Genomic DNA, 27,029 nt, shown 5'->3' with positions numbered 1-27,029 from the left:
CCAACTAATTTCAAAACACTTGAAAATTTTGTGCAGCTAGTTTTAAAAAAATGAAAGATCTGTGAAACTAATATCGCAAAAAATTGCATCTAATCCAAAGGACAGTTCTAATGCAACCAACATATGTAACTCATCAAGCCTTCCCATAGAAATTCTCTCAACAAAATCACATCCTGCATTATGCTTTCTTCAATGCCAAAAAGAAAAGCTCTGATACAATCAGATATATAAGTAAGCATTTCTAGTAAAGCAGGAGCAGGACTTATTTTATTAACTGATGAAACTGAGAAAATTTGAGGGTTCACAACAAGCAAATATAAAGTTTTATTTCTTGTGAAGCATCACACTCTCTACTTAAAACCCTTTGTCCAAATTTATCTGAAAAGTTACAGTGCAATTCATTCAGAGATACTGGCTTGCCAGTTTCCCTTCCTTCACAATGTAGTTTTGTGGAGGAAAGTCCTCTCCTTTGAAATATTTATCCAGCATATCCTTCACCCCGGCGGCATACCTTAGCTGCAATCATTTCAACTCAGGTCAAGTTGGGAATTACAGGATTATCACTCTTACTTTTCACCATAACTTAAAAGATTTTTAATCAACTGGGGAAAAAACTTCAATAGCGCAACAGAACAACCCAGGACCGAGTTCTACTTGTATGTATTTCAAGCTAGTTCAAAAAATAAAATGAACTAAAATTATATACTATATATATATAATATATATTATTATATATATATAATATATATATATATATATATATAATAAATATATAGGTGAAAACTTGTGTCAATTAAGTGGATAGTGAATAGTGTGTCCACCAAAGTTTTAAACCCCACTTATATTGCCTAGGGATCCTTGTATTATATAAAATGTGTTTTATATTAATAAATGCGTAGCTACAAACTTTGATGGACATCAACTTAAGTTGATAGGAGTCTGCTATATATATATATATATATATATATATAGTTATATATATATATATATATATATATATATATATATGAGAAAAATGGGTATGCTTGGTATCAAGCACAAAAAGTTATGCTTGATAGTGAAGTGGCATAATCCCCTCCACTCATTCAAATGGTTGCATATCCTCATGCACTCCTCATCCCATGTGAACATGGGTCTCCAATTTCAATGAATGGAGGGGAATATGTCACATCATTACTAAGCACAAAAACTTATGTTTGGTACCAAGTATACCCATTTTTTATAATTTGTGTTTGGTAGTGATGTGTCATATTCTCATCCACTCATTCCAATTCCCAACCACTCCCCAACTCATGTGAATGTTGGCCCCGATTCAATGAGTGGAGAGGAATATATCACCTCACTACCAAGCATAAAAACTTGTGTTTGGTACCAAACATACACATTTTTCTCATATATATATATATATATATATATATAGAGAGAGAGAGAGGGGGGGGAAACACTAACACTTGTCAACTTAAGTGGACTGAGTGCTCGGTCCACTAAAGTTTTTAACCGTTGGATCGTGAATCTTGATAAAGATCTTGATCAAAATAAAGATATTCATTTATTACAAAAGGGTATAATTAAAATTAACAAAATAAGCAATTAATGATCCTCTCTCTCCACGTTTTTAGGCAGCAGATAGAAAAAAACAAAAGAAACCCAAACTTAATTAATATGAAGATTAAAATAATAAGAGACCCAAGTTCTGAATTCATGGTGATTGCCTAACCCTAATTATTTTTCTTAGGGGAAAAAAGAGGTAAAAAGAGGTTCAATTGCAAGTGCTCCAATCCAACATCGTGACCAACACCTCTATATCCTCTTCTCGTCATTGCTTCCCTTCACAAGAAAACAAACAATAGTATTTTTTCTTCTTTATATTAGATTAGATTATATTATTTTAAAGTAATTAATTATATTGTACATTTGATCATTTTTTCATATGAGAAATTGTAATAATTTTCATAGCACTTTCATCTCCTTCAACATGTACGCGTCTTTATTTTTTATTTTTTTAGATTAAATTATTGAATTAGATTAGATTATTTAAAAATTATGAATTATGAAATTGCAATAATTTTCACATCACTTTCGTCTATTTTTTTATTAGATTAGATTAGATTATTTTAAAGTAATTAATGCTATTGTATATTTAATCTTTTTTCAGATCACAAAGTTTAATTATACTACTATTATTAAAGTAGATAATGTTTGTATAAAAATTAAAGAGAATCTCACACGTACCTTAGATCTCAATACAAACTGTAAGTCTGTAATACTTACATATGGATGTTAGTTAAAATAAATTTCATGCATGGGCTTAACCTATATGGTCCTACTTTAATCGGATTAGATAATTTTATTTTATTTTACACCCAAACTCTTCCACAAAACCAAAAAAGAGTAGCAATGATATAGCTATATATATCCACAGGACCATGGATATGTTAAAAATGAACGAAGAAAACCACACAAATAAAAAGTATATTAATTACCCCCACACACTCACTATTTTCAAAACAATCATTCTTCATCTTCATTTATAATATATCTACATACCCAAATTAAGCTGCTGGAGTTTCCCCCTTACTAACTACACCATTGATCAACCCTCATTTTTTCTTTGTACTTAATTTGTATTGTTGGATAGCAGTATTCCTAATCTATTAGGATTCCTAATCTATTTTGGTAACATGAGGTTATTAGGATTCCTAATTTGTTTTGTTTTTGGTTTTAGGATTCCTAGTCTGTTTTGGTTTTAGTTTTTCTATATATATGGAGATTAGAATCAATCATAAAAAGAGTGAGGAGAGTTGTAATCAGAGGTTAGAGGGACTTTTGAGCATTAAGAGAGGGAGATATTGTGAGCAAGTTGAGAGCTTTGGTTGAGGGTTAGTTTGTGAGTTTTGTGAGATTGTAACCCTTTATACTCTCCTTGATTTAGTGAAATCTCCCTATCCTCTCCCCGTGGACGTAGGCAATTGCCGAACCACGTAAATCTCTTGTGTTATTTGGTGATTGTGCTTGTGTATTTTGGTTGTGATCTCTCTTGTTTGGCTTGTGTGTGATTCGACCGCTTCCGCCGCGCACAACAAGTGGTATCAGAGCTCCGGGTTGGACTTGGGAGCTTGTTCGAAGGATTCGCTGTTGGATTTTTATTTGAAGAGTTAGATCTACAACATGGGTGAAACAAGCATATCAGGGTCGTCTCTTACGAAGACGATACATAGTTTGAGCATCAATAACATGAAGATCGATGATCCGAAGTTTGATGACAAGATCAATTTCGGTTGGTGGAGGTGCCAAGTGATGGATGTGTTGAACGCTCAAAACTTGAAAGAGACTCTTGAGTTGCAAGAGAAACCTGCTGATATAGAAGAAATGGTTTGGAAGAAGATGAATAGTAGGACGTGTGGAGTTATTCGGTCATGCTTGACGTCGGATCTTATTTATGATGTGATGAACGAGACGTCGGCGAAGAAGATGTGGAAAACACTTAATGAAAAGTATCTTACTAAGAGCATTGAGAATCGGCTTCACTTAAAGAAGAGGTTTTACCAGTTCAAGATGAAGAGTGGAGTTTCCATCAGGGAGCATGTTAACAACTTCACGAAGCTATTTTCAGACATGGCCAATGTGGATATTATGATTGAGGATGAAGACAAGACGATGCTACTTTTGTGTTCGTTGCCCGAGGATGATTATGGTACCTTTGTTCTCACTATGATTAATGGAAGAACTACTGTTAGCTATAAGGAAGTGACCTCAGCGTTGGTGAATTATGAGTTAAAGAAAAGTGTTGATGAGTCCTCCGAGAAGGCATCGGGAGATGCATTAGTAGTTCAAGGCCATGATTCAAACCGAAGCAGGAGGTCGCAGTCTAGAGGTGCACATAGTGTGATTCGTAGAAATCAGTGTGTGTTTTGTAAAGAAAATGGACATTGGAAAGTTGAATGCCCAAAGTTAGATCGAACTGAGAAGAATAAGGGGAAAGTTGTACAAGCTTCAGAGGTGAATGTTGTCAAGACTAGTGGCAACAATTCAGATTCGGATTCTTCAGGCTATTCGTTATCCGCACTACCGTCAGTTTGTGTTGCTAACTCTACAGAGTGGATGTTGGATTCGGGTGCTTCTTACCACGTTTGCCATAGGAGGGATTGGTTCTTCAGCTTTTAGAAGTTGGAAAGAGAGGATGTCGTGCTCATGGGTAATGGACATGCATGCTCTATTGGTGGTATTGGTACTATTCAGATTAGGATGAGTGATGGGGTGATTCGGGAGTTAAATGAAGTGAGGTTCGTTCCACAATTGAAGATGAACATCATTTCACTTGGAGCTTTGGAGACAGCAGGCTATAGGATGACCTTGGTGGATGCACGTTTGAAGGTCACATTGGGGTCCATGATTGTGATGAAAGACGTCAGAAGGAGTAATTTGTATTATTTGCTTGGAATCACGACGATTGATAGGGAGATGACTTCATCAGATTCAGCTAGACTGTGACGTTATTTGATGCTGGGTTATTTGATTGGTAATGTCGTATATAGATTGTTGAGGAGTGCTTTGACCTGCAGTTTGAAGTCCTGTGAATCCATTGGTATGAGCAAGAAGACTGAGGTGAAGTTTGGCACTTCTATCCATCATTCGAGGGGTCTTCTGAGGGGTGTTCATTCAGGCATTTGAGGGCCTTCCAAGAGAGCATCATTAGGAGGTAATAGGTATGTGGTTTTCACAATTGGGGATTGTTCTAGGCATTAGTGGGTTGCAACCAAATCTCATTGGTGTGAAGTCCTAGAAGCCCACAACAAATGGAGGAAGTGTGTTGATAGAAAGGTAACCCGACGTTCTGATTATGGTAGGGGTTCTTTCTTGCGATTATGCCGAGCTCACGGCAATAGGAGATACTTCATTGGTATGAAAACTTTAAGGCGACGTGATGAGATGGCAGATTTTGGGAGCTGTTCCTTTCTGGAGGAGGATCGACGTTTGATATCGAGCATTGGCATTGGTGTGCGGGCTACGTCATGTTTGGGTCATCTTATGTATAGGTTGCCGAGTGCTGCATATAGAGATATAGGATCTGGTGGAGCTGCTTCAGATTTTGGGTTACGTCGGATGTTTGGCTACCCAACACTTGGTCACATCGTGGATGTGAGATTTGATCTGATAGCACATTTAGGATTCAGAGGTGGAGAGTGGTGATCAGATCTTTAGGACATCACAGCGGGTGGAGAGTGATGCTACTCCACGTTGGGTGAAGACTCCAGATCATACTGCATCATTTGGGATTCCAGCTGATGTGACACAGATTGGGAATCGTGTTGATTTGAATGCAGATAAAAGGTTGATTGATTTGAGTGCAGCTGATAGGCACAGTTTGGACATGACCATTGGTTCACCTCAGGTGGAGGTGTTTGGATCGTTTCAGTTTGAGGTCATTGGAGGTGCTATCAGTCGCAGATTTGGCGATGATGGAGGAGGGTTGCGTGCTCTTCTATTTGTTTGGGGCCTTTGGAGGCCATTTGAATAAACTACGGGCGGCTTGATCCCTTGGAAGAGAGGGTACGTAGGCAACCACATTGGTGCAGCCGAATTTGATGAGACAACGCATTGGTGCCCATGTTGGTGTCGGCTCAGTTTTGGGAATATTTTGCCGAGGTGGAGAATTGTTGGATAGTAGTATTCCTAATCTATTAGGATTCCTAATCTATTAGGATTCTTAATCTATTTTGGTAACATGAGGTCATTAGGATTCCTAATCTATTTTGGTAACATGAAGTTATTAGGATTCCTAATTTGTTTTGTTTTTTGTTTTAGGATTCCTAGTCTGTTTTGATTTTAGTTTTTCGTTATTAGGATTCCTAATTTGTTTTGTTTTTTGTTTTAGGATTCCTAGTCTGTTTTGATTTTAGTTTTTCTATATATATGGAGATTAGAATCAATCATATTTGTTTTAGGATTCCTAGTCTGTTTTGATTTTAGTTTTTCTATATATATGGAGATTAGAATCAATCATAAAAAGAGTGAGGGGTTGTAATCAGAGGTTAGAGACTTTTGAGCATTAAGAGAGGGAGATATTGTGAGCAAGTTAAGAGCTTTGATTGAGGGTTAGTTTGTGAGTTTTGTGAGATTGTAACCCTTTGTACTCTCTTTGATTTAGTGGAATCTCCTCATCCTCTCCCCATGGACATAGGCAATTGCCGAACCACGTAAATCTCGTGTTATTTGGTGATTGTGCTTGTGTATTTTGGTTGTGATCTCTCTTGTTTGGCTTGTGTGTGATTCGACCGCTTCCGCCGTGCACAACATGTATAACATTCATTACGATGAGGACTCACATGGGTCCTCTGCCTGCCTTGAACACCCAAAAATAATAATGTATTAGGCCTTGTAGTTAGTTAATAATGAGATCATGTTATTATAAACAAATAAAGTAATTAAAGATTAATAATTTTTAAGAATGTAATACGTTCCCCTAGCTTGAATTGCAAACCTGTTAGTTGTTTATTCCTAACCCCAATAGATTTTTAACATTAATCTTGAGAGTTGCTTGCATTAAAAAAGTTATGTTAGAGGGCCGATACAGTCTATTTTATAGTTTAAGATTGTCAACACATTTTGTCTCTAATGCATATTAATTATGAGTAATAATATAATTTGATTGATCCAAGTATATCTAATATATTTCTAGATCCAAGTATATTCTAATATACTTCTAGACTCTTGTCTTGTCTTTTGCTCTTTATTATATCCAACTTGATATCATAATTGATGTAGACGATAAAGACACTACTGTATAATTGTCCAGGAAAAAAATAAAGGTGAAGAATGATTGATCTTAGGTGAGCTTATACAAGTCATCTAAATATTAAGTATTTGGTTATATTTTTATTACCAAATCAACAATATATTATTGTATTTTTTTAACTTAACACTACATTTAATGACTAAGATAAACAAATTGGAGATCGATGATTTGATCCGATAAATAAATATGTTACATGAAGTCATAGTATAAGGCTCTAATGGATGATCTGAAGTCATACTATTTAACGGAATAATATAATTTTGCTTGATGGTATAAGGCAATAAATATGTTACATGAAGTCATACTATTTAACGGAATAATATAATTTTGCTTGATGGTTCGCATAAAGTCATAGTACAAGGCTCTAATGGATGATCTGAAGTCTTTATTGCCTGTTGAAATGGCATCAAAGTTTCTTCTTAAAGAATATTACTATATTCCGACAATGTTTGGTAAAACCACCCATTACTATGAAAAGATACTTAAAGAGACAGAAAGTGCATTTGCTCATCATAAATATCAAGGAAAAGAATACAGCTACTCTCAATTAAGAATATATCATATTATTCCGTTAAATGAATGGAACTCATATGGGAACCCTAATGTTCCACGAAAGTTCAAAGAGAAAACTCATATTGGTCCCTAACAATACAATTATTAGGACTATCAAGCTGCTTGGGAACATGTTCTGTACATTCAAAATCATCTTGGAAGACATCATGGTGGATACGATTTATGAATCAAATGAATCTACCAAATTGGTTTATTGAAACCTTCTGGGCTAAATTTGGAGCAATTAAAGAAATACTACCAAACGAAATCCTTAAAAAACAAGGAAGGAATTTATCTCCCTAAATTTGGAGCAATTAAAGAAATACTACCAAACGAAATCCTTAAAAAACAAGGAAGGAATTTATCTCCACGAGATATACTTCAAATATCTATGACTACCAAACGAAATCCTTAAAAAACAAGGAAGGAATTTATCTCCACGAGATATACTTCAAATATCTATGAAATTTGGTCTCCCTTGGATTATGCAATGGGATTGGGATTGTACCTTGAACAGTGACCTACTATCATATTTTGCAAGAAGTATTTCTGTAAAATGGTATGATCGATGGAATATTACAAACTATTTAAGTGGAAGAAAGAGCTCGTTACTCCTAGACTACAGCACTAAATACAGATTAAAATCGAATCCTAGAAGCTCTGATATGAAGACTATTCAAGAAAGCATATATGATAAATTCGCGCTACAATATCCGAATGCGAGCGAAGAAAAATTAAAATCATTAACTTATGATGAAATGCTTATGATACTAGGGCCTATGGATACTGCATCCTCTACTTCAGAACCTACTGAAACATCAGAGCCTGTCAAAGAAGAACCAGAACCTGAAGACACTCCTATGGATAGTGCATATAACAATGGCGACGATTGCTATGGTATTGATCTGTAACATGTCATTAACTTATGAAAAAATTCATATACCATTAATATATGGTAATTACTGATTAAATATCAACGACTTAAACACTAAGTCGATCAAAAATTCATATACCATTAATATATGGTAATTACTGATTAAATATCAACGACTTAAACACTAAGTCGATCAATCATTATCTTTTTCTAAGTTTAAAATAAACACTAAGTCGATCAATCATTATCTTTTTCTAAGTTTAAAAATAACTAACTTTTACATAAATTTCAGCTAAGAGAAGCAAACTGCAGATGAAATAACAGCCTATACCCAGCCTGCTTTGGATGCTTAAAGATGAAGCAATTTTTATCAAAAAGGCTAGGTTACTCTACATCTCTTAGGTTTTGACAAAATTGAAGTCGGTGGGACCCTCAAGCTTTGATGGATATGAAAGGAATCTTTTGCATAGTTCAAAAAGAAGTATATAAAAGGAGAAGAAGTTGATGGGTTAAGGGGAGGCGTTTTGGAGAGTGAAGTCTGATCCTCTCTAGAGAAATCCCTCCGTTTTTAAGTTTTCAGTTTCTAGTCTAAGTCTGAGAGAGGTTTGTTTTTAAGTTTTCTTTTGAGTGTTTGTAAGATAAAAGGTGTGCTCTACTACTACTACTACTACTAGTCTACTACTACTACTACGGTTCATCACTGCACGTCTGGTTTGTAAGTATTTAAGTTTTCCTTCAAGTTTGTAAGCGTCTTATCACTTATGTAAATACTACTACTTTAGTTTACTTCTGTTTTTTGCTGTTACTGTTCATTACTGTTCACGCCGTTATTGTTCATTTCTGCTATTCATTACAATATTTTCTAGCTTGAGGGTCCCACCGACTTTAATTTTGTCAAAACGTAAGAGATGTAGAGTAGCCTAGCCTTTTTGACAAAAATTGCTTCATCTTTAAGCATCCAAAGCAGGCTGGGTGTAGGCATGTAGGCTGTTATTTCATCTGCAGTTTGCTTCTTTTAGCTAAAATTTATATAAAAGTTAGTTATTTTTAAACTTAGAAAAAGATAATGATTGATCGACTTAGTGTTTAAATCGTTGATATTTAATCAGTAATTACCATATATTAATGGTATATGAATTTTTCCATAAGTTAATGGCATGTCACATGTCATCTCATCTATGTGTTACCTCCTCGACCAAGTCGTTATCGATTGATATATCATTCGAAGAAGCGGGTTCTTCTTCTTGACCAAAGACATGCTCTTGATATTGTTTTGCTCCCATAAAAACGTCATAGGCTTCTCTGGTTTCTGGCCCAATAGGAGGATTAGTCATCCATTTATTAATGACTGCCTTAGTAGCTCTGTGATGTGAGGTTTCACCCATGCTAATGTCGGTGCATATAATTCGAAGTCCGTCAGTCATAAAGTAGGAATAATCCTCGAATAAAAACTCAATAATGTCGGTGCATATAATTCGAAGTCCGTCAGTCATAAAGTAGGAATAATCCTCGAATAAAAACTCAAGTTTCTTGTAGAACCAGATGGTACTTTACGTCAGTCATAAAGTAGGAATAATCCTCGAATAAAAACTCAAGTTTCTTGTAGAACCAGATGGTACTTTAAAAACGATCCAAGTCTGTATCATAGCATTCTTCTTTGAAATTTGAACCCCTTGGATGAAGTCCAGAGATTGTAGTAATTTCCCATATTTGTAGGCTTGGAAAATAGTCAGGACCGCTTCGTTCATGTAGGGTAGCTGTGATGTTAAATTGAAGATGTGCCAGAGTTATTGGAGACAAAAAAATGACAGTCTTGATAATGGCTGGTAAACCCTTAAGCATCATCGGATTGTAGAAGAATGGAGGTTCCCTTGATTCTCTTAACTCATAAACAAGTCCAGCATCTATGAGCGGGATGTAAAGAGGAATGCCATGAAGATTAATCGCGAATCTGGGAGAGCCACCTGTTATAGGAATTGTATGTTCCTTGTGATCTTTTAAAAAGGAGACAATTTGTCATCTTCAACTTTTGCTTTAATAACATCTTGAATATCTTAAGGCAAAATGTTTAGTTTAGATCATAGTTGCCCTATGTTAAGACGTTCCATGCAGATATTTTGTTGAATGTATTCCGGTATTCCAAGGATTTGAAACATCTCGTGAGATGTTAGAGTAATTTTATTGGAATAAGGATAGAGATAATTAATCTCATACAAAAGATCTATAAATTTTTCTTTCAGCTGATGGTTCTGGTTAAGAAATTGCTCATCCTTTTCTTTTAAAAGATTGACTAGATGAGTCATATGAACTCTGATTTGCCTTTTTTCTTGAGCGCAGATGCTGTTCCATAGATTATTAACAAGCATATAATCAGGATATTTTAATCCTGGATCATAAAAGTATTTTGTCCTTTTTACAGGAGATGTTGGAGTTAAGCAATGAGATTTTCCTTTAGCTTGCAAGATTAAAGCTTGATGAGTCATTTTTTTCTGCAAAATATTTGAAAATGTATATTTGAGGTTAGTATTTCATTAAAATAACGAAAGAATATTTCTAGTTGCTTCTAATGTTCTTCAAAATTACTTGAAAAGAGAATTATTACAGTAGGCAGCAGGATAACAAATTGTCTACATTCATGGAGATATTGTTCTAAGAATTTCAGATATTTTTGTTGAAAATGAGTAAAATCTGGCGGCCTTCTCCTCCAAGTATAAAAGGAGAAAGGAAGAATGAGAACAGTTTTTCATCTATTTTCTTCTAAAATCTGCATTTGCCAAAAACCCATTTTGATGTAAAATTTTGAGAAAATTCTTCCATGTATAATATTTTCAATTTGATATTCTGGTACTTGATAATTTACTCAGACCAAATTATTTGAGTTCTTGTAATCAATAATTTGACTAGCAACTCCATGTTCAGAGTAATTGTCAGGGTCCAAACAGTATGTGTTATAATCATCTTTTATCAAATTGTCTTTGATAATTTTTTTCAATTTCTTCTTTGCAGAAGGTTAGAAGATTTTCATCCATTTGTACTGGTATATTAAAATATCTTTTATCAAAAAGGATACGAGAGAATTCTTTAATATATGAAAGACGAATGTGCCTTTTATTATTAAGAATTTTTGTGTTAAAAGAGTCTGGGCAATCTTTGTCTTCAGTATTAGAAAGAACATTTATAAATTTTTCTTTAAATTCTAAAGCAGAGAATAAGCGGTTAACTAACATCTTTTCTGGTTCTTTATTAAACCAAAAAGAGATGTTGGGTTCTCCAGCCTGCGTATGTATACCATGAGCATCTACAATAAAAGGCTTAAGACTATTGATAAAAGAAGTTCCCAAAATAACACCTTGATTGAGGTCTTTGAAAAGAACAAAAGAAGTTTTGATTTTTTGACCCCCATTGCAAATGTAAACATTAGAGAGTTTATATCGGGCTTTAAGAGCTTGTCCATTAGCTGCACTGACAAGATGAGATGTTTTCTCATAAAATCTAAGAGGCACAAGATCTTCTCTAATGCAATTTACATCTGCTCCAGTATCGATAAGGGCTGTGTGTTGGACAAAGTATTCGTTCATAATGTTAAGCATGATATTACATCTCCATTTTTTCTGAACATATTTTTCTATAGAATTTATAAATTCGTTATCTTGTTCATGTCCAAAGGTGTTTGTTTCTATGAAACCCTCAGATTCTTCTATGGTTTTATTCTCTAAGTAAGTTTCTAAAATTTTTATTTTTTGTTTTAGTTCAAGAAGTTCTATTCTTATTTTCCCTTGTTCTTTTTGAAGTTCTTCAAGATTTACTTTATTCTCAATCTTTTTTTCATTTTGGATTCTGTTTATGATTTCAGAGAAAGTAAAATATTCGTTGTCTTTCTTTTCCTCAAGAACTTTTGTTAAATTTTTTCCCTTGTTTTTGGTCATTTCAAGATATTTAGATAATTGCATTCTTTTTTCTTGTGAATCAGTGATAGCATCAATAGTGTCAAGAATAAATTGTTCGTGTTCGTTTAAATTATTTAATTGGGAAGTTTCCGAAGAGCTTTCAGAAAAGTTAAAACAAGTGCAAAGATTGTTGCGTAGATCTTCATGATCTGAGGAATCATTATCACTAAGATTCAAAGTATTAACAAATCTATCAACTTCTTCTGTAGTGAAATCTTTGGAGTCTAATAGAAGTTCATTGACTTTAGTTCTTAGATCTTTTTGTAGACATTTATTAGCATAATGCCCCTTCTTTTTACATTTATAACAAGTAGGGGTTTTGTTAGTATTTTTTGTCTTTCTTTTAGGAGATTCTTCTTTCTTTATACTTCTTGGTTTCTGTCGTTTTTTATAATTTCTAATTTTTGGGTTTTCCATTTGAAAACCAAATTGATAGCAGAAGTCTCCTAATTCCCTTTTTCCTAAAAGGTTTTGATTTCTTAATTGATTGTTAATTTTTACATCATTACAAAGTTTTAAGCCAATAGTATTTACTCTTTGAATTAATTCTCCGAAAGGAATTTGATCATAAGGTATATGTCCATTACTTTATTCTTTAATGGATTCTCTTATTCTTTCAGCAAATAAGGGTGAAAGACCCGAAATGAATTTTTCTTTCCAAATAGGATTATTACAATCATGTAATTGGTAGACCTTGGAAAGGAAGACCCGAAATGAATTTTTCTTTCCAAATAGGATTATTACAATCATGTAATTGGTAGACCTTGGAAAGGAAGACATCTTTGTACCATCTAAAGTCTGTAAGGATTATTACAATCATGTAATTGGTAGACCTTGGAAAGGAAGACATCTTTGTACCATCTAAAGTCTGTAAGGATTTTACACCTAAAATTCATGAGTTGTTCTCTAACTTTATCTTGAAGGCTATTAGTTAAGCCAATAAAGTGATGGTAAATAGAAAGGTGTAAGGTGTAAACAGCATCACTAATATAATGTCCGTTTGCATCGCGAATCGGCTCTCCTAGTTGGTTTTGTTTATAATTATTTAAAATGTTAATTTTATCTGTTGGAGTAAGATAATGATCCCACCATCCTTGCAATTATCCAGAAAAGGAAGAACATATTCCACTTGCAATGTCTTTTTCAGTATTACCGTGTTGTCTGCAGGCATTAGCGTAAATAAGCATTTCCTGTAAAAGATGTATAATTTGGTATTCAGAATATCCATCAAGATTCCATTCAACAAGGGAATTACCATCAAAATTTGTCTTATGATTATCACTTATTTCTTCAAATTGCATATCAGCTGGAGTGGGTCTTCTATAGTAATTCTTTGAGCTAGAAGGTTGTTTTCTGATGTTTTGGATGGTTTCATTATAATCAGAAGGATAGTCAATTGTATTATCAAGCCGAGTTTCATATTCTGACAAAACATTGATGGCGGGAGATTTGTTTAAAGATAAGTCTTTTAATCTCTTAGTTAACTCTTCAGTAAGATTACTCATTTTTCACTTAGTTTAAAAGGTTTATTATTACCTAATTTAATATTCACAGTGAAAGTTTGAGGAGCAAAAGGTGGCATAAATATCTGATTGGTGATAGGTTTTTTCATGTCGAGAAGCATGTTTTCAATTCTATCTGTTTATTTGCGTATGGTTTGGAGATGAATGTTAGTAAAATTATTTTGCTCAATAACCAGAGAGATATGTTCTTGTCTGGCTGTGTTGGAATTTGACTCAAGAGTTTTTATAGGAGTAGCATTTACTTCTTCTTTAGATTTACCAATTTTTATTGGTTCAAGAGGAGAATGTAAAGATTCAATTTCTTTATCCTTTTCTGTTTTCCACGTATTTGAAATCTTTTTTAGCATATAAGCTTGGTTTTCAGTAGGTAAATGTTTAAGAGAATTCTTTTGATCTTCAATGTAAATAAACTCATACCATAAGAAAAAGGTTATTTTTTTCTAATGGTTTTCATACAATCATAATATAGGGCTCGAATTGATGACCTAAAGTCCTCTTCATAAGTTTTAAAAAATCATTCCTTTTTGTGTTGGTTTTTAGGGGAATTAAATTCTTTTCTTAGGAATTCTTTATCAATCTCAAAAGGAGGTGTACCATCAAAGTTTTCAATAACATTAATACTTAGTCTTGATGAATCAGAATCATCATAAATGGCAGTTGGCTCCATATTATATTTAATTCCTATTGGTTTTTTGTGTTTAAAGAAATCTTTTTCTCAAGAAGGAATTGAAGAAACTGAGGTACGTCGTTCATCATTAGCTTCAAGAGTAATTTTTCTAAACGAAGAAAAGTTAACCTCGACATCACCATTAGGATGTTCAATAATTTTTTAAAGATTAGAATTTTCAGGGGGTAAGGGTTCAATGACTTGACTTAATTTCCAAACTTAAGGAAGTTGAATTTCATTCCATTTTAAAGTTCGTGGTACAACTAGATTGTTTTTAGCGTGGGTAAGAAATAAAGTAGTTGCTCCTTTCTCAGGGTTCACCTTAGCTAAAGGTGTGAGCGTGTTCATGGCTTTATAGCAGATTCTATAGGTTAATGCTATATTCTCAGAATTAATATCCATGTTGAATCCAGAGGTTTAAAGATTTAAGGTTAGAACTTTGAGGATGCCAGGGTCTGATAAAGAAACTAAGAAGTTTGGAAAGGCATTAAAGAATATCAAGCCATTGCTCAGGCTTGACTCAATTAGACCTATTAAAGAGTCTGTAAAAATAGAGAATCTTCCGTCTCGTAAACAAACAAGAACAGAGGTGTTGATGTCATTTCTAGTAAGGGGTCTAATAGACACTTGAACAAGACCAAGATGAAGGAATTTAAGAGTAGGGTCTTCAGTGATTCTTTGGATATCTTTATCACTAAGTAATTGTAATTTCTTTGTGTGAGAGGTTACAGTTTTTGTTTTTTTAATGGTTTTAACGTGATATGATGTTTTTAGTTTAAAACCTTCTTTACAATAGATATCATTAGTACTAACTTCAGGCATTTTCCAATTTTGAATGCTTTGATCAATATTTTCATAATCTAAGGATTCTGAGTTTTTAACCGACATGGTTCTTACAAAGGTGTTCTTTTTGTCAGGAGAGAGATAGCTTAGAAACTTAGACATCTTAAGAAAGACTTTAAAACTTAATCTGTCAACAGCAAGGGATAAACACGGACAGAAAAGCCCTAGGCGCACACAAAGCTTAGCGGGCGAAAACCGTGTGAACTGCGACAACTAGTTAAGAGAATAAAGACTTAAAGAAGATAGAAAAAGGTTAACAAGCTAGATATAAAGCAAAAGAAGAGACTCTAAAAAGTTCGCAGTGTCCCCACCAGTCAACAACATCAGATGAACACAGAACAAAGTTGTGTAAGTTGAAACGAAGACAAGTAAAATGAGAACAATGAAAGAGAACTAGAGGATGCAAGAGATCCTAGATCATACTAGAAAATGTAGAGAATTAAAATTCAATTCAAAGAAAGCAGTAAAGCAAGAGTAGTGCTTAAGATTAAAGCTATTGTAAAGTAATGAGGCTAAACAATAAAAAGCTTAGAATTAAAGCTCTAAAGAAGTTGCTTCAAAATTAAAGCTATCAAAAATACAGTATTTGTAGTAGTTTTTTACTACAAATATCTACAAGTTGTTTCTTACAGTGTGGATATACATCGGCTGACGGGGCTTATGGTTTCACCACCGCAGACCGACTCCTCCACCGACTAACTTGGCTCTAATACCAACCGTAACCAGGACTTGTTTAGCCTTGATACGATAGAGCTAGCTCGTGAGGAATATTGTGTAGACAGAGGTGATGATATATATATTATATATATATATATATATATATATAATATATATATATATATTATATATATATATATATATATATTAAATATAATATAAATATACCTGCTAGAGGAAGCTTGGATCGTAACCTCAATGAAAAGATACAATACTTAACTGGCGCGTAAGAATGTTAGAAGGAGGGAGATTGATATAGAGGTATTATGACGTATGTGGTCATATATATATTATATACGTAGAATTGTAGGTAGGAGGGATGAATATAATAGCGTATTGTGTTATGTATCTATTATATATATATATATATATATATATATATATCTATATATATATATATATTATATATATATATATATATGATATATAGAATGATACATACTCTGCTAGAAAGCTTGGATCTAACCCAAGAAAAGAACACTTAACCTGCAGTAGAATGTTAGAAGTATCAAAGTATAATTCTCATTCCTCGTCACAACTTAAACTTGGAGTTTTGATGTAGTGGAGGAAACTTCAACAAAATTGTGAAGTCGTGACAAGATTGAAAGTTATATAATTTTATGCTCTAGCATTCTCTACAAAACCTGAGCTACACACGGTGACACTTTTTCCAAAAAATTGCTTTAATTGTACCTAGAGGGATTTGAAACCGGATTGTTCTGATACAATCTTGAAGTCCTCGTACGTATTTGACATGTTAGACTATAAAATTTCAACCCTCAACATTCAGCATAACTTCTAACTTCAAAGTTTTGGTACAGCGGAAGCGACTTTAAGAAGCTCGAACATTTTGGTGAAAACAAAATTAATATAAAGAGAGGACAATAAGCAAATAATAGCTTACTTGAGTATCAATCTTCAAGTCCCCATACATGTTAGGCTATAAAGTTATTGCGCTGAAACTTTTACAATTTGGAGCTCTAGTGTGTAGATGGGATTTCAAGAAGCTCACGATTTCTATGAAACAAAAAGCTACATAAGGAGAGGACAACATGCAATAATAACTTACTTGAGCATCAATAGTTGTGCCGGAAATATGAGGAGTCATTGCATGGTTGGGCATGTGTCGCCATACATGATCACTTGGGGCAGGTTGCGGGTACCATACATCACCACTGTAGCCTAAAGAGAAAAAACAATACAGATCATCTTCCAAAATAAAGCTTACAAGATAAAAACTCACCAAAATATACCTTACAAGAAAAGTAAAATGTACTACTATTGTGAAATTTGTTGATGTCTAATGTGTATGATAACTTGTTCGAGAGATGCCCTTAACAAATTCTCATGGTTTCCTCAAGGTTGACATACAGTAGACTTTGTGTGTCGATCGTAGTATTATCGATAAATTGGCATAAAGACTTTGTTATTGTTGTTGTTATGATTGGCATGCTTAACATTGTTAACATCTATGAAGCAATTCCTTTTTAATATATCTCAGTGTTATTTAATTCTTGAATCAGAAAACATATCAGTGAAAGATACCTGCAATATGACCACTGGCACAAGCATCTGCAACGGCTTGAGCATCCATGATAGCTCCTCGGGCATTATTTACAATGAGAACTCCCTTCTTCATCTTTGCAATTTTATTCGCATCAAACATCCCCCTGATGCACCAAATTTAGAGAAAATTAGGAACAATAAATTTTAGTTAAAAAACACACAGCTACTGAATCACAGTACTCAATTTTGGTGAGACACGACAATAATAAAAAATTCACCCCAAACCGATTCAGGATCAATTGTATGAATCCTTTTTGTTGGTTTAGCTCTACTAAGACCCCCTTCCTATTTTAGGCTGCTCATTATCAGAGCAACTACATTTGTGAAACCTGTTTCTCTATGATTGTCATCTATTTTCTCAGTTTATGTAATTAACTGAATCCTATTTCATGCCTTCGCTAGACCAAACTGACACATCAAACTGAATGAATGCAAGACACTCCCAACACATTATACATCAAACGCAGAGTTATTTGTGTCGTTAAATTAAAACTAAAGGAAGTGACCTTGGAACTATATTAAATAAAATTTGCTTGCTCAAGTGTAAAACTGATGTTGTATCAGATGATAATATATCGACAAAGAGCGCTTACTTGAAATATTTTGGATTTCGATAATCAAAGATAAAACCAGTAGAATATTTAATTTCATAGGGAAAATATCAAAAAAAAAATTCAAGCGAAAACTCGCCTAGTCTTGTCCGTTAATGGTGTATTGACCACAACCACATCACACTTTCCAAGCATAGCATCTAGATCCTCCTCAAACTTCGCCCCCGTCTCCTTCTCAAGCTCAGGCTCCATCTTCAACCTATCATGATACAATAGATTGCAATTAAACGGTCTCAACCTCTGCAGCAATAACTTCCCAATTCTCCCAGCACCAACAGTCCCAATCGTCTTTCCCTCAAGATCATAAGCTCTATGTGCAATAGCCGCAACATTCCAATCCCCCTGAATAACTTGGTGATACCCGGGCAAGAAATTCCGAACGAGGATGAGGATTCTCATGAGCTCGTCTTCGGCTACTGAGACGGTGTTGCTTCCAGTGACCTCGGCAACGGTAGGTCGATGTGGTCGGAGCCGATTCCGGCAGTGAGAAGGAGTTGGAGGTTCTTGGCTTTCTTGATTCTCTCGGCGGTGACATAAGCGGGGTGGAAGGGGGTGGAGATGAGGACGTGGAGGTCGGGGATGTGCTTCTCCAGCTCTGAACAAAGAGTAATTGGCAATTTCACAAAGATACAGTAAACTACTGGAATTTGTTGCTAACAACGTTAATGTCTTGGATAAAAGGTCTAAACTACTCTTATTATATCTATCAAGCCACAAAGCTCGGGCGTTAGGGAAAATTGTCCAAAACCTGTCACATGCGAAGCACATATCAACTTACGCTCACGGACGTTAGGCACGATAGTTTAGTGAAAAAAGTTCATGGTAGTTATCTCTTATAAAACAAGTTTATTGTAGATTTGTGCAAAACACCCGAAAGTTCATGGTAGTTTTGTGAAAATTTTCCAAATAAAAGCAATTTAACACACATTAGACAGGAAAGAGATAAATGGGGATAAAATGCATATACGCTATTAAAATTCATGAGTCATGACATAGGGAAAAAAATCCTACTAGGTACACAATAAGGTAGTTGTAGCTGTCATGAGAATAAACATGGTACTCATAGTCAACTGTCTCTAAGAAAAACAGTGCTATTTATCTAACATTGCAATTGTACAATTTGTTAAACTTAATATGAATTAGCCGACCATAACAAAATTTTTAGCCTCTTTAACTTTTCATATAAATTGAGGAAGACCGCTAGTTTTGAAGATAAATCTGCCTTGTTTGATCCATGTTTTATCTAATTTTAGAAAACTATTTGACCAAATTACTTTCTTGCAGCACCCCATATAGAAATCCATTCCCCTGAAAAAAAACTTGCTTTAACCCCTTCATAAGGGACTGCTGCTGGCCTGGTAAGTAAGACATCAGACCAGAATGGGGGCATCAAACAAATTTTCCCTCAAAATTTTAAAAATAACGAAATGATTTCTAGCAAACTTGTCTTGTTTGCATAAGATAATGCTAATGCAAGCTTTCAATTGTTTCAGAACCTGCCCTCATGAGTAGATTGATGTGACAACAAAGAAGGGATATGATACAATTTTTTCAATTAAAAATTTTAGAAAAAAATGATTGTTTGTTCACCAAGACTTGTGTTGTTTGTAAAATTTAAATGCTAATGCAGGCTTTTAATCATCTCAAAACATGCTGCCTCAAGATTTGATTAGTATAACTATGAAGATCAAATCAAATTTAGTCTGACCTTATGCATTCATTGTGGTTAAGGGGTAACTTAATCCCAATCATTGAACACCACTTTCGACCCAAAAAAATGTCTTAAGGTTTAGCATATTATAATTTGCGCTTATCACAAATAATTGAGATTTGCATACACTGACCACAACTGGGGCCCTCTTTGTCATCAGTAACAATGTATTGGTGACCTTGAGATTCCAACCACTCTCGAATACCTAATCCCCCCTCTGCACACCCTACAAAGTTCGGATTCATCGCCGCATACTCATTAGCCTTGTAGAATACCCCGACAATTTTCTTGCTCCCCGGTGAAGCCTGTAATTTTATGAAAATTACCATCAATCAATAAACTTACATTATCAATAAACTATAGTTACTAAAATGTTAGGATCACCCAAGAGGTCAATCTTTATCTTGATACCAAACTCAATGCCTAAAAATCACAACTATGGTACTTCGGTTTTCAATTGGTTGAACTTGATGGCATAATTAGAAAATAGCATAAATATTAGTAAACTATCATCACTCAACTACTCCATTATCCACAAAAAGAGTCACTAAAATACTATAATTAAGCATAAAAAGGCTCTCAATTTTCAATCTAGTGACAGGAGATATAGCTTTAAAAAAATGGAGTAAACATCATTAAATTAGTGGGTCTTAAAGTCCCTCTAACCATTACAACAAAACTTTGAAGTTATGGTGAGAGTTGAGGGTTATATTTTGTATTCTAACATGCCCCCGCAGACTTTGATCATAGACTCACACAGCGGTGTCAATTTTTTGAATATCACTTTATACTCGTAGCCAGTGGGATTTGAACCTGATACCATCTTAAAGTTTCCTTAACCATTACACCAAAACTGTTATGCTGAGAGGGTGGAGGTTATATTTTGCTTTCTAACAGTTGGATAGCAAGCAAATAATGACTGTAACCATGATTAAACTTAAAAATCAAATAAAACAGAACATGCAATTAACTAACTATGACAAAAGAAAAGAAAAATCTATAAAAAAAAATTCAATGTCACAAAAGATAAAAAAAAACTAAAGACAGCATTCAAAAGATACTAATTTTGCGAAGTTAAATTACAAGAGAAGGTTAAAAGCAAACAATAAACTCTGCAGATAAACAATTGAACTGAAAACTCAAAGACAAAAAGTTGCAAGATCGGAACTTTAAAACAAAGGGAACAAGAAATCAACTAAAGGCACTAACTTTACTCAGAAACGCTTCAAAAAGAGCCAGAACTAAGAGAAAAAAGATCAGATTTTTACATGGAGCTGCTTTGAGTAAGTAGATGAGCTCGGAACCCTAGATCCTAGTGCTTGAATCACTTGCTTCCCAGCTCTTAACATCGCCATTAGTGTTTAATTGGGAGAATTTTTTGGGGAATTTAAAGGATAAAGAAAAGGGTTTTAACAGAGAGAGAGAACGGGGAATATGTACAGAGTACAATTATTAAGAGAGAGAAAGTGTGGAGGACACGTGGGTTACACAAGGAGCTCGTGGGCGGAGTACTATTCTTCGTCTTGGAGTTGAACTTTGCCGCAGCCTCCCTTGAACTTTGCCGCAGCCTCCCGTTTGGTGGTCTTGAGAGTGACACCCAAGCCTAGAATTAAAATCAACAAACATGTGAAAAATAAGCAAGACATACTCCATTACATTCTGGTGTGGTGTCTGTCACACCCATGTGACAGGATATGATAGAATCTGCCATGTTTATCATGAGTATAGTGTCTGCCACACCCTAGTGTGGCAGAATCTGCACTGTTTGTCATGGGTGTGGTTCGCACCACACCCGGGTGTAGCAGACTCGTTTTAGAATTCTAATCTGTTTGAAATTATGTTTTGATATAAATAGAAACACGTCCCTCTAAAGTTTAGGAGAGGAAAAGAACACGAAAAAAAAGGTTTTGAGGGCTCTTTGAGATCAAAATCTTAGAGAGATAGAGAGAGGGGCCAATTGCGAGCATTGTAATCTTCTTCAATTAATCAAAGAATTCTGTGGTGTGGCTCTCGAGGACGTAGGCACATTGCCGAACCTCGTTAAATCTGGTGTGTTTTTTCTGATTCTTATTTCTTACAAGTTTTCATCTTTGATTTGTGGTGAATTTCTTTCTTGCTCAACTCTCAAACACAAGATCCGGAAGAGTATGGATTCGATTTGATTGTTTCGAACCCCCAACAACTAGTATCAGAGCTTCGTTCAGGAAATTTGTGAGAAAGAGAGCCATGACAAAGGAAATTAAATCTAAGATTGAGAAGTTTGACGGTTCAGACTTCGCCTACTGGAAGTCACAGATGGAGGACTATCTGTACCAGAAGGACTTGTATCGCCCGTTGATGGGCAATGATAAGGGACAGAAGAAAGAGGAATCAGACGATGATTGGGAGATACTGGATAGGAAGGCTCTAGGGCAAATCCGGTTGTCGCTCGCTAAGACAGTCGCACACAACATATTAAAAGGAGAAAACAACGATAGGGCTTATGGAAGCGCTCACGAAGATGTACGAGCAACCGCAAATAAAGTGTATCTCGTCAAAACTCTTTTCAACCTCAAGATAGCAAAAGGACGATCCTTCACGATGCACCTCAGCAAGTTCAACACGATTGTTGATCAACTTATCTCCGTGGACATCACGTTTGATGACGAAGTGCAAGCCCTATTGATTCTATCGCATTTGCCGGATAGTTGGGCAGGTTATGTGACGACAATCAGCAATTCGGAGGGGAAAGAGAAGTTAAAGCTGAGTGAGGTTGTTAGCATGATTCTATCCGATGAGGTTAGAAGAAAATCGTCCGAATCAGAAGGTTTAGGTTCAGCTCTAAGTTTCGAGCAAAGAGGCAGAAGCCAGAAGAAAGGAAACCAGAACAGTAATCGGTCGAAGTTGAAGAAGAGGTCAAACTCGAAAGTTAGGCCTATCAAGGGAAGTGTTGGAACTGCGGCCAGGAGGGCCGTATGTCTTCAGTCTGCAAAAGTCCAAAGAAGGATGCGGGTGAGCAGAAGGCTCATATTGTGTAGGATGCTTTGATCCTTACTATAGACAGCGATTCGGATTCTTGGGTCATCGACTCAGGAGCTTCTTTTTCCACACCACTGCTAATAAGATGCTTCTTCAGAATTATTTAGCAGAGGACTTTGGAAAAGTGTATTTGGGGGACAATGAACCCTGTAATATTATTGGAAAGGGCGACGTGCAGATTCAGATAAAGGGTTCTAAGTGGAACATAAAGAACGTGAAACACGTACCGAAGTTGAAGAGAAATCTTATTTCGGTAGGACAACTTGGAGCAGAAGGCTACGTTTTGAGTTTCACCGGGGATTCATGGAGGATTTCTAACGGTACAATGGTTGTTACCCGAGGTAACAAAACAGGAATACTCTACCTCGCCTCACATGCGAGTGACACCCTCGCAATTGCAGCTGGCAAAGAGAGTACGGATCGTGGCACAACAGATTGGGACACATGAGCGAGAAGGGGAAAAAATTCTACATTAACAGGGAAAACTAACTGGGATCGATTCCGTAGAAGTTGGGGTTTGTGAAGACTGCATCTTTGGGAAACAGAAGAGGGTTAGTTTTCAGAAGGGTGGAAGGCCACCTAAGGCTCAAAATCTAGAGTTGATTCGTATAGATGTATGTGGTCCAGCCAGTGTGTCTTCTTTTGACGATTCGAGATACTATATCATCTTTATCGACGATCACTCAAGGAAGGTGTGTGTTTACTTTATGAAGCACAAGCCAGAGGTGTTCGGAGTCTTCAAGAAGTGAAAGGTCATGGTGGAGAACGAAATAGATCTGAAGGTGAAGTGTCTGAGATCAAACATTGGTGGAGAATGCGAGCTGGAGGAGTTTAAGTTTGTACGAATGAGATTCGCTTAGAGGGGACTACTCTAGGGATACCGTAACAGAACGGTATTGCGGAGAGGATGAACAAAACATTGACAGAGCATGTCAGGAGCATGTAATTACATGCAGGTCTACCTAAAACATTTTGGGTGGATGTGATGCATACGGCGGCTTACCTTATTAATCATGGGCTATCAGTTCCATTGGATTTTGGGATTCCAGAAAAGGTTTGGAGTGGCAAGAAGGTCAATCTCTCACACTTGCGGGTATTTGGCTGTGTGGCTTATATTCACATCAGTAACCATGTCAGGGACAAGCTAGAAGCTAAGTCACAAAAATGTACATTCATTGGGTACGACATTGATGAGTTCGGGTATCGTTTTTGGGATGAGAAGAACAGGAAGATCATCAGGAGCCGAGACGTCATATTCAATGAGGAGGTGATGTACAAGGATAGAGAAATTACCAAGGATAGCCAAAGCAATGGGAGCAACACTTCCGATGCAGGTGGATCTAAGTACATGGATTTAGAGAAACTTCCAGATAGGGGTGATGATGTTTGTTCTGACAGAAGAATGGAGGAGGCTACAGGTGCAGAAGCAACTACCCAGGACGTGGAGCTTAGGAGGTCATCCAGGGTACCCAAATCGAATCCTAGATATCTTTCATCTCTTGATTACTTATTGTTGACAAATAGCGGTGAACTGGAGTGCTATGAGGAGGCTATGCAAGTGAGTGAATCTCAACAGTGGGAGCATGCGATGCAGGAGGAGATGGATTCTCTACTCACTAACGAGACATGGGAATTAGCCCAGCTACCTGCACAGAAGAAAGCCTTGCATAATAAATGGGTCTACCGAGTCAAACAAGAGAGTAATGGAAGCAAGAGGTACAAGGTCAGATTAGTTGTAAAGGGGTTCTAACAGTGGGAATGAGTGGACTACACAGAGATATTTTTTCCCTGTTGTAAAGCTCACAACCATCAGAGTGGTGTTGAGCTTGGTAGCTGCAGAAGACCTCTTCCTTGAGCAATTAGATGTGAAGATTGTCTTTCTTCATGGTGATTTGGATGAAAAAATCTATATGAGGCAGACTGTTGGCTTCATTGAAGAAGGAAAGGAAGAGATGCAGAACGGTATTGCGGAGAGGATGAACAAAACATTGACAGAGCATGTCAGGAGCATGTAATTACATGCAGGTCTACCTAAAACATTTTGGGTGGATGTGATGCATACGGCGGCTTACCTTATTAATCATGGGCTATCAGTTCCATTGGATTTTGGGATTCCAGAAAAGGTTTGGAGTGGCAAGAAGGTCAATCTCTCACACTTGCGGGTATTTGGCTGTGTGGCTTATATTCACATCAGTAACCATGTCAGGGACAAGCTAGAAGCTAAGTCACAAAAATGTACATTCATTGGGTACGACATTGATGAGTTCGGGTATCGTTTTTGGGATGAGAAGAACAGGAAGATCATCAGGAGCCGAGACGTCATATTCAATGAGGAGGTGATGTACAAGGATAGAGAAATTACCAAGGATAGCCAAAGCAATGGGAGCAACACTTCCGATGCAGGTGGATCTAAGTACATGGATTTAGAGAAACTTCCAGATAGGGGTGATGATGTTTGTTCTGACAGAAGAATGGAGGAGGCTACAGGTGCAGAAGCAACTACCCAGGACGTGGAGCTTAGGAGGTCATCCAGGGTACCCAAATCGAATCCTAGATATCTTTCATCTCTTGATTACTTATTGTTGACAAATAGCGGTGAACTGGAGTGCTATGAGGAGGCTATGCAAGTGAGTGAATCTCAACAGTGGGAGCATGCGATGCAGGAGGAGATGGATTCTCTACTCACTAACGAGACATGGGAATTAGCCCAGCTACCTGCACAGAAGAAAGCCTTGCATAATAAATGGGTCTACCGAGTCAAACAAGAGAGTAATGGAAGCAAGAGGTACAAGGTCAGATTAGTTGTAAAGGGGTTCTAACAGTGGGAATGAGTGGACTACACAGAGATATTTTTTCCCTGTTGTAAAGCTCACAACCATCAGAGTGGTGTTGAGCTTGGTAGCTGCAGAAGACCTCTTCCTTGAGCAATTAGATGTGAAGATTGTCTTTCTTCATGGTGATTTGGATGAAAAAATCTATATGAGGCAGACTGTTGGCTTCATTGAAGAAGGAAAGGAAGAGATGATGTGCAAGCTCAAGAAGAGCTTATATGATTTGAAACAGACTCCGAGACGAAGTTGGTCTTCATGCGTAAGAGATGAAAGCGGAGCCACACTAGGAGGATCGTCGGGATCGTCGGGGTCGTCGGGTTGATGATGATTGAAGAATAGATTTTTCCAAGTAGGAGAAGATGCTTGCGAAGAAGACGGAGCTCGGGCGAGCTCATTGATGGTGGTTTAGTCTCCAAGTGGGAGATTGTTAGTCTTGAGAGTGGAGACCCAAACCTAGAATCAAAATCAACAAACACGTGAAAAATAAGCATGACAGACTCCACCACACCCTGGTGTGGTGTCTGCCACACACATGTGATAGGGTGTGGCAGAATCGCCCTGTTTGCTATGGTGTGGTGTCTGTCACACCCTGGTGTGACAGAATTTATCATGTTTGCTATGGGTGTGGTGCGCACCACACCCGGGTGTGGCAAACTCAATTTAGAATTCTAATCTGTTTGGGATTGTGTTTTGATATAAATAGAAATACGTCCCTCTAGGGTTTAGGAGAGGAAAAGAACACGAAAAAGAGGATTTTGAGGGCTCTTTGGGATCAGGAATCTTAGAGAGAGAGAGAGGCCAATTATGAGCATTGTAATATTCTTCAATTAATCAAAGAATTATGTGGTGTGGCTCCCGAGGATGTAGGCACGTTGCCGAACCTCGTTAAATCTGGTGTGTTCTTTCTTGTTCTTATTTCTTGCAAGTTTTCATCTTTTGATTTTTGGTGAATTTCTTTTTTGCTCAACTCTCAAACACAAGATCCGAAAGGGTACGGATTCGATTTGATTGTTTCGAATCCCCAACACCTTTTTTCTACTTGGGTTGTTTGTTTGTCGGAGAAACTAAGAAAAAGAAATCAGAACATCCGACACACCTACGTAAAGGTGTTTGATTTTTTTTTTTGGTTGAGAGAGAGAAAAAGTATTGTTATGTGAGACCCACCCACTAGTAAGATAATAGTGTCATGAGTCCCAAATTTAAGAAAACTCATTTCCTCCTAAGAAATCATGAAATGAGCTTGAAAACATGAAAATTTATCCTACAATCTACTTTCCATGAGTAATCTCTCAAACTTAAATTTCTAAGAAATGAACGAAATAGCTCCTTAAATTATTTTGAGAGAGATATCTTAATTTCTGCGTGGTGTATGG

General features: G+C 36.1%; 2 protein-coding genes across 2 annotated transcripts; both read right to left on the bottom strand.

The window, feature by feature from the left end:
• LOC109828997 (formate dehydrogenase, mitochondrial) lies at window positions 239-21,283 on the bottom strand. Its single transcript, XM_020396033.1, is given in 7 exon segments — window positions 239-516; window positions 16,989-17,101; window positions 17,465-17,589; window positions 18,176-18,551; window positions 18,554-18,691; window positions 19,941-20,112; window positions 21,076-21,283. Coding segments are annotated over 7 exon segments (1,125 nt in total). The 5' UTR covers window positions 21,163-21,283; the 3' UTR covers window positions 239-402.
• Window positions 9,798-15,871, bottom strand: LOC109828996. The gene is made up of 2 exons (XM_020396032.1): window positions 13,003-15,871; window positions 9,798-12,862 (listed from the first exon to the last, which is right to left on the bottom strand). Exon 2 carries the CDS (start codon window positions 12,584-12,586, stop codon window positions 11,177-11,179), a length of 1,410 nt encoding a protein of 469 aa, XP_020251621.1. The 5' UTR covers window positions 12,587-12,862; window positions 13,003-15,871; the 3' UTR covers window positions 9,798-11,176.

Source organism: Asparagus officinalis, chromosome 1 (genome assembly GCF_001876935.1).
Source record: "Asparagus officinalis chromosome 1, Aspof.V1, whole genome shotgun sequence".
Taxonomy (NCBI): Eukaryota; Viridiplantae; Streptophyta; class Magnoliopsida; order Asparagales; family Asparagaceae; genus Asparagus; species Asparagus officinalis.
This window is presented reverse-complemented; position numbering and strand designations above follow the sequence as displayed.

Coding starts and splice junctions, on each gene's coding strand:
- LOC109828996 (XM_020396032.1), bottom strand. CDS start 12,586: ATGGAAAACCCAAAAATTAGAAATTATAAAAAACGACAGAAACCAAGA.